This window comes from Artemia sp. Qi Xiang Cuo, chromosome 1 (genome assembly GCF_049724085.1).
Source record: "Artemia sp. Qi Xiang Cuo chromosome 1, ASM4972408v1, whole genome shotgun sequence".
Classification (NCBI taxonomy): Eukaryota; Metazoa; Arthropoda; class Branchiopoda; order Anostraca; family Artemiidae; genus Artemia; species Artemia sp. Qi Xiang Cuo.
In genome coordinates, this window is record NC_142794.1 from 63708518 (window position 1) to 63722068 (window position 13551).

The 13551-nt window shown below is 34.8% G+C and overlaps 1 protein-coding gene across 1 annotated transcript in view; it reads left to right on the plus strand.

The window, feature by feature from the left end:
- LOC148956587 (cytoplasmic tRNA 2-thiolation protein 1-like) overlaps window positions 1-13551 on the plus strand; it is a 90325-nt gene that overhangs the window by 28961 nt on the left and 47813 nt on the right. The window contains exons 2-4 of the mRNA XM_089091312.1: window positions 698-898; window positions 6973-7101; window positions 10226-10281. Coding sequence (XP_088947438.1) covers window positions 7077-7101; window positions 10226-10281 — 81 coding nt within the window. The 5' untranslated portion in view covers window positions 698-898; window positions 6973-7076. The remainder of the gene's footprint in view (window positions 1-697; window positions 899-6972; window positions 7102-10225; window positions 10282-13551) is intronic.

Genomic DNA, 13551 nt, shown 5'->3' on the forward strand with positions numbered 1-13551 from the left:
CATTCCTCCTATGGTAAATTTTTTGTTGACCAAATTCAGCAGTTGTTTGTGAAACTATTTATTATTCCCCACAATTCATAGAAAAAGCTGTTAAGTTTGGAAAACCTCATGAAACTTTCGTACCTACTTTGGCAGAGCTAATGTTATTTCTATCTGACCATTTTATGCAGCTTGAGGAAGCGACAGCTATTTCTACTGATATAATCCCAAACTGCAAATTAAAGTAAGTGCACAATTTTCTCAGACTTAACAAATAACTAAATATTGATTCAATGTATGGTATCATCTTAAAAAGAACCTATTGTCAAAAATTGTAACTTGGTCGTGGACAATCACCCATGGTGTAGTCCAAATTAAAAAGCCAAAATAAATGCTGCAGTGGATGCCAATGAAACGTTTATTCATCAAAAGAATAATTAACTTTTTCTTCTGTTTTGAATATTTTTTTGTCAGTTGCTTCTGTGTTGTTATAGGAGTGGCTAGGCTAGTTGAGTGTACATTTGTTGCTTTTTTTTCTCTCTCTTCAACACTGGGAATGCCTTGGTGTAACAGAAGGGAAATATTTTGTTTGTTTCTTTTTTTCTTCCTATTGGCCATTGTTGTTTCCAAGATTTACTTCTTTTTTTTGTCGTAGTAGACCAGTTTGGTATTATATATTTTACTTATTCATTTTATAGTAAATTCTGTTTTTTTTTAGTTTAAACATATTGCGTGGCTTTGTTTCTACAACTTACAAGGCATATAGACAGGATCAACGGAGACCACTTTGGTCTTGTGAATACATACAACAAATTTGGAAATCGAAATGGGTTGGATAAATGCATGATGCAAAAACATCTGAAGAAAATTGTTGTCTCCAATTGGTGTGGAACTTACAAAGTATATAAAAAGGCATAAGGTAATATTCTTTTTATTAAAAATATGATAAAATCAAATTGGGTCAGTTTGTGATGCCCTAATTATACCCAATTCTTGTTACAGCATACAAAGTGATATTGAGACTAGAGAAAACAGACATAAGATGACAAATTATTCTAAAGAAAATTTCATTATTTGTGACGCCCAATAACAGGCTAAGATTGTTTTCCTTGGTTTAGTTTAAACTTATAGGGCATTGTAGACTGAATCTCAATAAAGACAAGAATTTTGGAAACATATTTGGTTGCATTGATTCATGATATCCGAACGATACATGATTCCGATTTTTTTTTTTTTTTTTTTTTTTTTTTTTTTTTTTTTTGTGAAGCAAGAAAATATAATTTGTTAGTTTTTAGATTACCTGGGAATATATGTATTTTGAAACTTAATATTTACTAATTTCTGAATATGATAAGTTTTTTTTAATAAAAGGATTGATTAAGTCTATTTAAGGTTTCTGCAGGGTGGGAACTAGCAGACCCATATGCTTGAGCCCCTCAGAAAACCAAAAATTGTGGAGATTTTTAATCTCTATGACTGAAATATTTCCCTCAATCTGCCCCAAACTTTAAAGATTATTTCACAGAAAAAATACATTGCACAAAACTGTGGTTGCAAACATTTTGATTGAATAGGGAAAATTTGACTAAAACTTAAATTACGATCCTAGATTTTGCTTTATAAACATTTTCAGAAAAACTGAAAAAAAACTACAATTATGTCTCCCATTAAACTATAAAAACTGTGAAAGATTTCAATTTTTTCAATTAAAACGAAACATAAAAATAAATAAGTTTTGACACCTAAAATAAACCTAAAATGTTGTTTGTCTCTAATGGGCTTGAAACTCACGGGACATATAGACTTCTTGAAAGGCTAACTGACTATTTTTTTACTAAACATTCCAATTTTTCTTATTAGTTAAATTACAGTTCAACATTTCAGTTACTTTTAATTAGAAAACCGTAAGGAAATTTACAAATATGCTTACCATGAACTCCTAAATAAGACTATGCCAGTTAAAAAATCGACAAACATTTTCAAAACTTTTTCAAATGAAAGTAAAGAGCAGTATTCAAAAAATGAGCAGAAATAAAGTTGTGAAATGAGTCAAACCTAAAACGAACAGAAAATAAATAATCAAGTTCAACTTAAAACAAAGAGAAACTACCACAAATAGAAGTGGGGCAAAACACTCTTATTTTCTTGAAACTTTATGAAGGATTCCTTGCAGATTGACTAAAGGGAAAAAATCTTACCTCTTACTGACTTGAAGCAATTCGGGAACCTAAAATCCATCTCTACTTCCCATCACCTCGTTTGTCTTATTGACCACTTCGGGAAAATCCTTGAAAAGCCTAACTCCTGGCTAAATTTAATTTCCATCGACCTTCAGAAAGTACTCGACCTTGTTAACCACAATATTTTAATTGAGAAACTTGTCAGCGAGTTCAATATTGATCCCTTACTGGTGAAATTGGTTGCCTCCTTCTTAACAAATAGATCGCAAGTTGTCAAATACCAAAATCATTATTCAAATCCTCTCCCTGTCCACAATGGCATTCACCAAGGTACTCTCTTAGGTCCCCTCCTTTTTCAGTCATGATCAACAGCCTCGCAAAGGAATTTCTTAACCGATGGAAAGTTGTTGATGACCTAACGGCTGTTGAAACTTGCTTCAGAAATTTCATAAGCGACCCTATGAGCATCCTCAATGAAATTGGAGATGAAGCCTCGGACTTAGACATGACAGTAAACCCCTCTAAGTCCATGATAATGCTCATTTGTTTCCTCAAATCCTCGCCCTATTTTCTTAATCCTATCCCTCCTGAAATTTTTGTGTCCTCATTTAAACTACTTGGCGTCACAATTTCTTCAAATCTAAAGTGGGATATCCACGTTAAAGACATCATTCATAAAGCTAATGTGTCTATCGCCCTCCTTAAGTTCCTAAATAAATTTAGCGTCCCCCCTTCCCACTCCTTAAGGACTTACACGTCTTTTGTCCGCCCGCATCTAGAATATGCTTGTCTAGTTTGGCAACCTGGTATCTCCCGCGAAGAATCGGAAAAAATTGAATCAATCCAAAAAAGAGCTTTGCGAATAATTTTTAAAGAAGGCAAGGTGCCATACTCTCTGCTTCTAAAAAAAGCTAGTTTGGAAACCCTTGAGCGTAGGAGGGTTTCCTTGTGCCTCCGTTTTGCAAAAAAATGCAATAACAAACCCTTGGACAGCAAGTATTTTCCCCAAACGTCACTTCCCATTCAGATTACTGTCGCCTCGAGCTGTTTCTGAGCCCGTCCTTTTTTTGTCCCCCATTTGTTGCGTAACTTCTAGATACGAAAGAACTTTTGTCCCCTTCATTACAGAAAAAATGAATAAAATATCCCACTAGTATCTCTTTTTTTTCCCTCTTTTTTTTTGTTTATTAGCTGATGATGCTGCCCAGGTTCTTGCACTTATTTTCTTGTCTCCCCCTCTTTTTTTTAGTTCCCTCTGTAATTTTTATATAGTTTATTTTTCGTTTTTTTGGGGGGTTTATTTATTTATTTTTATCCCCTCCCCCTTTCTTGACCAGTTTTATTTTTTAACTCTTTTATTGACCTAGTGTAGTTGAATTACTGACACTTTTTTAGTGTCCCTTTTAATTTATATGTACTTATGTCTCGCTCTTTTTTTTATGTATATTCGCTTATCCACCCCTTTTTATGTCCGTTTTATTTCTTTTTCTGATTTGTATTTGTGTAAGTTTAGTTTGACCAGTTTTTATCTTTTTAACTTTTTAATTGACTTTTTACAGTTTTAATTATTGACTTTTAAATGATTGTTCATTATGATTTTTCTATTTCGTTGTTGTGTTTTAGTGCAACCATTTATATTGTCGACTCCGAAGTCCGAATTCGGCCCTTTGGTGGCTTGTGATAGTGATCTTATTGAAATAAATATCTTATCTTATCTAACACATAAAAAAAAAAAAATGTTGTGATTAAAATATCAAAAATTGCTCAAACTTTCAAGAGTTTTTGTTTTTATATATCATTGCATTGTAAAGAATCTGTCAAGTTTTATTTGTTTTTCCCTAAGTTTTAAATTACATAGGATAAAAAAGATAAGTTTTGACAAAAGAGTAACTTTTAAAAATGGTTAAATAATTGAAAGTCATGAATATATTTAGTGAAAGAGACGTATATATTTTTTTTATCCTTATTCAATAATATGCTTTTCTCCTTTGTATTGTTGATCTCTTGACAAATACAAAACGCTTTATTCAAAATTTGCATTGTTTTCAGTAAAAGCGCAAATTACACTAATTAAACTGAACGTCATGAATGTAATCATTCTAAGATGTTTTTTTTTCTTTTTAGTACTCTTTATTAGTAATATGTTATTCTTTTTCTTGCTTTTTTTTTTTTTTTTTTTTGGCAAATATGCTACAAAACATTCTATTCGAAATTTCGAAATATACGTTGCTTTCAGCAGTGGCGAATCCAGGACTTTTTTTTTAGGGGGAGGGGGGCGCAAAATAAGTTGATCTGATAAACTTGTGTTAGGAGCAAGTTTAATTGACGCAAACTTGCGTTATTCTAGTAAATTACACTACTTAAAACTACGCTAGGGGGGGGGCGCCCCCCCTCGCCCCCGCTGGCTCCGCCACTGTAAACAGAATTTGAACAAACGAGAAAACTTATTAAAGATTCCGCTTATTTAGCCTGGTTCAACTTTATTATCATAGATTTATTTGAGGTTAAGCCAGCTCGAGGGGATGCTAGCTCTTATAGTACAGAAAAAAATAACTAAGCACTGAATTGCATATTATGTAGTATATTTATACACATATGCGTTTTAAAGTAGTGGGAAAAAGAAGTAAAAAACTTTTTTAATGCGGGGGTAGGAATAGATGATATAATGTAGGTTTCAAAAGGCTAAAAAATATACTTAGCAGTATCTAGGCAAATTGTTGTCCCATAACGAAAAGGTACATTTCCAAAGTGAAATGAGGGACTTAATCTTTTTTGGAAAAAGGCTTTTTTCTTCGAAGTTTTGAATCTGACAGATTCTGTAAGAATTATATTGTGTAGTTGGACTCAAGGGCGGATCCAGGATTTTTTTGAGGGGGGGGGGAGTCAAAATAGGTTGATACCAAAAACGTTCATTAAGGACAAGTTAAATTAAAGCAAACTTGACTTAAATAAGTAAATTACACAACTTTAGACTACGTTGGGGGGGGGGGCGCCCCGTCGCCCTCCCCTGGATCCGCCACTGGCTTTCAGTAAAGCATGAATGACACTGGTCTTTTAGAAGGGTTGAGGGGATGGCAGCCTGACTATTGCCTGATGTAGATCGTATTTGTAGACCTTTAACGGTATTGCGATTTTCTTTTGTGATTGTTGTGTTTTGTTGTTTGTTGTAGTAAGTGTTACGATAGATAAAAATATATTGTTTGAAATATAGATGATTTTCCGTTAAGTGCTAATGAGACTGTTAACTATAGAGGGTCTATCGGCTTTTATTTCCAGTAATTTCTTTAAGTCTGATTGGAATATCCATTTTATTTCCTTTCGTTTAAGGTCTCATTTATTCATTCATAATTAATTTCTGTTCGTTTTGAGCTTTAATCATTATATGACTGTATTTCTGTTCAGTTTTGGTTTTATTACTGCTGTGTAATTTTCTGTGAAAAGCATTTTTAAGGTTTAAACGAAATCCACGAAGTGTATTCCTCCGTGTAGCAGCATCCCATCTGTTGCTACAAGAACTGACTATATATATTCAGGAAATTAGAAACACACTAAGCCCTTCCCCAAACCCAGCTCCAAGCATGCCACTTTCTCCTATATCTAGTATAGATATGAAAAGTGTATAACTAGAGCGCTTTCCAAACATGGAAATCTAAATACCTCTTTTCTTAATCACGATGGAAAATAGACGGTTGTAAAGAAGAGAAGTAGGTGTAGAAGAGCCAAGTCTTAAGTTGCTTTTTTGTTATTAAAAAAAAAAAATGTTCGAAAGAATATGAAGATAATTTTAGAAGTAAGATGTAGAAGCTAATTTTCAGAACAGTTGTTAAATGTGACTTTGAAAAATGACTTCCTCAAACTCATGAACAAAATAGGCTAGAGGTTTTCCAAAGGAATTGTCTGAGGTTGGTTTTAGGCACTCTATGATGTACTTCAGAGAAGAAGCTCTAAAATTGTAGTTCCAACATCTGTCTCTCCTTTCTTTGCATAGACTTTTCTAAAAGTTCTCAATTTAAAGGCACAGTAGAGGAAATGTAGTTTTGAATAGAAATGGTTTGATTGTCTGTTCCTTTTTTTCTGCATCTGTAAGTGGAACAATGGAGTGGGGGAACTGGATTTCTGCCATAAACCGTTTCGATATGCTGATGTTTTGCTCTAAAATTCCTAAAATTGAAAAAGATAGGTGTGGATGGGTCATTAATAGAAATATTAGTTGAGTAGTATCTTGATTTTTAGTTGCCAAAGCGTTTTTGCCTATGGATATATTATTTAGTTGAGGTCTTGATTATACACCCTATAAGTTTAGTTGACATGTTGGGGCTAAAAGCAGCCCCTAAACTGGAAGAACAATTTGCAAAGATTAGTGCTTTTACCTGAAGTAGCAAAGATATATTTTTTACACAGAACTCGGATAAAATTAGCCGTCCTTAGAAGGTACTACCTTCAAATAATTGTTGTTAGTAGCAATACTTGCACGCAGAGGGATGGTCATCTCGATCAAGACATTGATTCGAATACTGCCTCCAGGAATAAGAAAGCCTGCAGAAGAAAGCGACGGCCCAAAAATGCAGTCATTTCATATCCCCCCCAGTCGTTTCATAACCTGTGTACATGTATAGTAGTGCAGTTTGACCTATATGGCTATTAGTAATACCATGATGAATTGCACCAGCAAAACTTAGGTCTTGCTAATTATTAATCTAGATAATCTAAAAATAAAAGAATCTTACATTTTATTGTAGTGGGTAGTCAATTTACCTCTGACGCATAGTACCCCACTCAATTTCCACTTAGCTTTGCACTTTGTTCCTCTTAGGATCAATTCCGAATAATTGACGCTAAACGAAAGACTATGAAGAAGGATAGAAGAGTCAGCGGCATTTCTGCAATGTTACAATCATAAATTCTGGAAAGATTCTCATGGAAAGAAATGACAAAGATGCAGGTACATTTTCCATTTTTAATTTGCTTACTACTCTCCTAACCCAAAATATTAGATCTCAAAAAGCTTTCTGTTTAGCTCATTTTTTAACAGGCATTTCAGTTTAGTCATGTACCCCGCTCGTTTTTGACAATTTTTGTCTACTTGTGTTTAGATTATCCCAACGTAATATTGAAGAGCAAATTGTTATGACTCGAAAACCAATTTTCAGGCCCGAAGGAAAAGCCAACGAAAAAATTTGCGCTTTTGAACTCCAAAACTTTTTTTTTATCCTGCCAAAACTTTTTTTTGATGTTAAAGCAAATATGAGAAACAGATTCACTTAGAAAATTCTTTAATATTAATAAATTAATACAGATGTGTCACTAGGGTATTAGTTTAAAATTTAAAGATGTGCTTATACTTATAAACAATTTGATTGGTTGAAGTGGGTGAATAAACTTGGTGATGAATGCGAATAAATAGGTTGCCCCAATATTTGGGATCCGGGTTGCAGCGGTAGCTAGCAACCTAGTAAGAGACGATCACGTCCAATGTTAAGAAATATAAAAACCCATAGTTCCTAACAAAGGAGTCAGATCAAAACAAAAAGTACACCATTAGAACCGCCTTGTCCGAAACCCCTGTATAGGAAACTTTCTGTCCCTTGACTTGAACAGCAAGGGAAATATATTGGCTTGAAAATCAAGAAAATTGACTTTAACCACGTTTTTCGCCCCAAACGGGATATTTTTTTCTTTTTTTTTTTTTTTTTTTTCTTTTCCACAGATAGCTTGGCACTGGAACATCGTAGAGGGTTGTTCAATAGCTCATTTTAAAGTAAATTAATTGGGTTAAAAACCTTTTGTAACTAAAATAAATTATTTCTAAAAGAGAATAAATTTTTCCACCAAAAACTGCATTTTCGATGTCTTTTCACACTCCAGTCTTTCAAACATAATCGTATACCAGCGGTAAGATTTGAACCCACGCCTCCGAAGAGACTGGTGGCTAACACCAGTGCCTTGGACCACTCGGCCAGGCTGCCTCTCATAAATAAATATATATGTGAATTTGGGTTGCAGCAGTAGCTAGCAACCTAGTAAGAGATGATCAGTCCAATGCTAAGAAATATTTTACAATAAGGAACGAACTTTAACCCATAGTAACTTAAGTATTAAATCAAACGGTTCGTTGTCATAGTAAAGAGCTGTGTAATGGCTCATTTTAAAGGAAACTGCTGTATATAGAAACCTTTTGTAACTATTATAACTATAATAGATTAGATACTCAACTTAATTATAGTTAATGATATAGTAATGATAGGGTTTTATTGATAGCTGAACTACAAATTAAAAGAAAAAGACACCGGCTGGATTTGTTACATTAAAAGACGATCACTGAAATAACAAACCATTCCATACATTGGACTCAGTTAGCTACTTGATTGTTTGAGTTTCGTCTCTTACTATTTAAAAGAAGAAAAAGCCGTAGGCTTTTTCCTGTTTGTATTTATAGTTAAAAAACGAACTCAGGTCCAAAGAAACTGAACACTGTGGTTCATTCATATTATTTTCATTACTTTATCTAGAATTAATATAAGGGACATGCCTGTATCTAATCTATTATTGTCCAAATGTCCATGTATTTATTCTTTTGCTTCCAGGACTGTGTCACAGTAGCACAGAAAGTCACAGGCAGCATTTCGCTGATTTTGTTATATTCCACAATTGTTCTAACTCCGAAGGGATAACACAGTGCAGGGATAAATGGGAATTTCCTGTGATATTCTTATAGAGGACCTTGACCCTGTCAGCAGTTGAAAAAATATGACCTAGAAATAGGTGTTTTAGAGTTTTGAACCCTACCCTCTCCCTATTTTCCTATATGTACGGTTATTTTTCAAAACATTTGTTTTAGTATAGCTTTCCAGTTCCGTGCAAATGTATGTGTAACAGTCAAAATTTTTAACAGAATAAACCAGAATTAACTAATTATTTTTCATGTTCAGTCTGTTTAATAATGTTTCATTCCTAATTTTTATTACTGCTTTCAAGATAATCACTTTAATTGCAGACATATTGTGCTTAAGGCATTGAGTTAAACGGGGGTTTAGTACAGCAGGAGCTCAGGTAAATGGAATTCAATTGCATGGGAGTTCAGTTGAACTAGGGGCTGGTTAAATGGGGTTGAGTTTCACGGAGGTCCAGTTAAACTGGTGCTCAGTTGCACGACGGTTCGTTTGAATGGGGTTTAGTTGCGCGTGGATTCCATTCTTCGAGGGTTAAGTTAAATGGGGTTAAGTTGCACGGGGGTTCAGTTGAACAAGGATTCGGTTAAATGGGGTTGAGTTTTAGATGGGTTGAGTTACACTTTGATTCATTTAAACGGGGTTAAATTGTACCTTGGTTCAGCTGCGCGATTGTTCAGTTACAGGAGGGTTCAGTTAAACCCAAACCGCTTGAAACTTGAAAGTCTTATTGAGAATGTTAAACAGTGAAATATGATATATAAATTTCTATAAAAGGACCACTTTATCTCTTGTTGCGCTGGTCGATCAGCCTCGTGATCCTTCACAGTTGAAACTGAGTAATTTTGAGCTGAGAATGAACTTTATCTAGGGATCGTGAAAAAGATCGAATCATTTCCTCTTTCTTCCTTGTTTTTTTTGCCCCTTGTGTGAATGGAGACTATATAGTTGCTAATTACCTTTCAAATCGACTTGCCTTTTTTTCAGCTGGTGCTCCGAAAACTTTACTGGCACCACTTTGAAAGATCCATAATAGGGCAGATTCAGAGCCTTATGAATGTCTCATTAATGAGATATGAATTTCTCAAGTCTATTCAGTCTGTTAGGAAAGGTATGATGTAGCGTTGACGGCTGTTCTCTATAAGCACATAAATGCATCTCCTTCTCTAGAGCTTTTTCGTATTTTACCTTCCTTTGCCCAACCAAAGAGACAGATACCAAGGCACACAGCTCGGTCTTATCATCTTAAGGTTGATACGCCAAGAACAGAGTACTTGAAGAACTGAAGAATCCGACATAACTAACATAACTAACACACCGTTCTTCTATAGTTGTGTTTCCTTTAACAAGTTGTTGCTTGAAAGAACCATTTTTTTTTTTTTATTATTTTAATTTCAGATACTATCAGTGGTGATGATGCTGACAACCTCCAAAGTACGTCAAACAGCAGAGATGTAAGTCTTTTTCTGATTATGGTTGTGGCAGTAGCTGAAGCCTAGTAAAGAGCGAGCCACAGCCGATAGTAGTCAAAAGTTGAAAAACGCATTTTGAAAAAAAAAACTACCTAATTAGAAAATTGCCATCTGACACTGTTTAAGGAATGGTAACTATTATTTCGGTTAATCTTAAAAGTAAAAATTTATTGCCAAAACAGATTTATGGGGATTTCAAAAATGAGCCAGAAACCCCTTGTAAATGGTGTCAAATCGAATTAAAAAGTGCACAATGGGAATTCGCATGGTCGAAAATATTGCATAGAGTAATTAAAGTCCTCCAACTTGAACAACAAGGAAAATCACTTTTTTTGCATTGGTAGCGGACGGTTTCTGCTACCAATTTTTTTTTTCAGAGCTAGCGAGCTATCGGAACATCATAAAACGATGTTTAATGGCTCATTTAAAAGCTATTTCTCATATCTAAGGGCTTTTAATAAATTTCACCATCTGCAAGGGCCATATGATACTATTAATAGCACTTTTTGTGTCATTTCTCAAAGGGATGGGACTATCAGCCTACCAGAACATTATAGACAGCCCTTTAATAGCTATTGCCCATACCTACGCGCTTTCTATAAATTACACCGCCTGTAAGTGGCAAATGGCACATCTAATGCCATGTATCAGGTGGAAAAGCTGAGGCTAGTGGGCTACCAGAACTTCTTAGAGAGATGTTTAATATAACTTCTACTCCTAACAACTCCTAACAAGTCACATACCAAGGTATGTGAAACTGTCAACTTGATCGATCTTTCCGTTACTCAACGTCACCTTTTCATCTTCACCTATTCCTAGCCTTAGCGACTTAGTCCTCTCAACATTAATTTTCAAACCTATTTTAGCACCCTTAACTCTTAAAGGTCTAAAAGGTCATTCATTTTACCTACACTTTCATCTAAAATGCTTAAATCATTAGCATAATCTAAGTCCAAGAGAATTTTACTTCCCCATATGATTCCGTGTTCGCCCATTGCCTTTCCTCTGCTCCTAGACTAAGTTCATCAAAATGATTCATATAAATGGGGGTAGAACACAACCTTGCCTAACTCCTCATTCAATATGAAACCAGCTACTAACCTCATTTCCTACCTTTACCGCTGCAGTGTTATTCTCGTACATATCACTGATCACTTTAATGTATTTGTCTGGTATACCATACAAGAATAAGACCTTCACTAAGGCTCTTCTATCACCTGAATCGAACGCTTGCTCATAATCAATAAAATTGAGGACTAACGGTGTTTAATGACTCAGGCACTTCTCAATTATTAACCTAAGAGTGAAAATTTGGTTGACACATCCTCTACTGTTCCTAAAACCGCACTGTTCTTCTATTAAAAATCGGCCTACAGCATCTCGAAGTCTAAAAAGTATCATAATACTAAGTAATCTGCTACTTACAGAAACCAGATTAATGTCTTTATGAGTACCACACTCACTCTTATTACCTTTCTAATATTGGGGTCTAATTAGGGCTCTCCTAAGATCGCTAGGTACTTCCCCTTTTTCATAAATCATATTCCTAATCTTTAGTAACTTATCTCTAACTTCATAGCCACCATATGTAAGAAACTCATTTACCACACTATCAGCACCTGGGTCCTTGTTATTTTTTAATCCTTTTAGTACTGTCGCTAATTCTTCCTCACAAAATAAATCTTTTTTCACATCCAAGGTGGTACAAACGTTTTCATTTTCCTCTAGATCTTTTCCTGTAACTACTCCAGTTTAGCACATTCTCAAAATGTTCTGCCCATTTCTCTCTAAATCTTTCCTTATCACTAATTGTGTCCCCATTACTATCTTTAACTGGGACAAGTCTAGATTGATTATTCCTTCTCAATTTATTCACATATCAGTACAATATTTTACCATTATGCCATCTAGCTACTTTTTTCAGATCCTCGGCAGTTTTATCGAGGGTGTGAACTTCACATCTCCTTAGTTCATATTTTAAAGTTGTCTTCAATTTTTTTTACATTCCACTTATTTTCAAATGATCTGTCACTCTAGATAATTCTTTTAAAAGCCCCTTCTCTTCTCTATTAATCATAAAGCCTTTTCACTAATATTACTAACTGCGTTCTTAACTTTCTTCCCTAAGACACCATCAGCAACTTCACAAATTATTTTTCTAGAATTATTCCATCCATCGTCTACAATGTCAAATTTTAAACTCTGTATTCAACTGTTCCTGGAAAGTTTCTCTCAGATTTTCATCCTGGTGTCTACCAGCGTCATGACTTCCCGGAAGGTAGTTATCCATCCAAAATTTCTGCTTTAAATTAACCCTAGACACTACTAGAAGATGATCTTTACTCTTAACATCAATAACAGTACTCCTATATACCCTTGTATCTTGTATTGATCCTGCCAGTCTTGCTGTCTTACCATGATGTGAATACCATGTCAAATTATTGGCCATTTTATGATAAAATTCTTTATTGGTTATAACTAGATCGCCACAAAATTGCAGCAATTTTTTTGCCATTATTATTTTCTTTTCCTACACCAAGTTTACCTAGGCTAGGATGCCAGCTATGACTGATACCCTGCACTGTTTAGTCACAAAATGAGCGATTAGTATTATATTATTAATGTCTTCCCAGCTTAAACAGGACTTTGCAGCTTCCTTATTCATCATGAGCCCTAATCTTTGTCTATGCACCCCATCCTTCGTTCCTGAGTAAATAAATTCTGTATCACCTAATTTCACGCTTCCTACCCCTGGGATATAAGTTTCTGAAATTCCTAATAAGTCTAGTTAGAGGCGTGTGAATTCGTCAGTGAAAATGATAGTACGATATTTATTTTTTAACGTCGTAATATTCCCAGTTGTAATTTCGTATTCTTTCAGTTATTGAAATGAAAAGCAATGGTCCTGGAAACCAGTGCAGAATGGGGACCAACACTTCTTTTCTGGTTTATACCGAAGTGCTTTAGCTGGCTTAGAACCAATCAGCGAGAAATCCCTGGGACTTTCATGAATTGAGGTTTTGTACAATCCTTGGCCCATCTTGGTCACAACCTGGTTTCCTGTACTTGGCGATGCTCTTCTATCAACAAGATTCGAAATCCTGCACAGACAATTTCAAGCCTATTACCTCCGACTTATTATATATTCCTGCCTACAAATATTTTGCTACTACGGAGAGGCAGCCCATTGTAGGTAAATTAGCTAGGAATAGGTTTTTGAACCTGAAAACTCCGCCAAAACAGGCAAAGCCC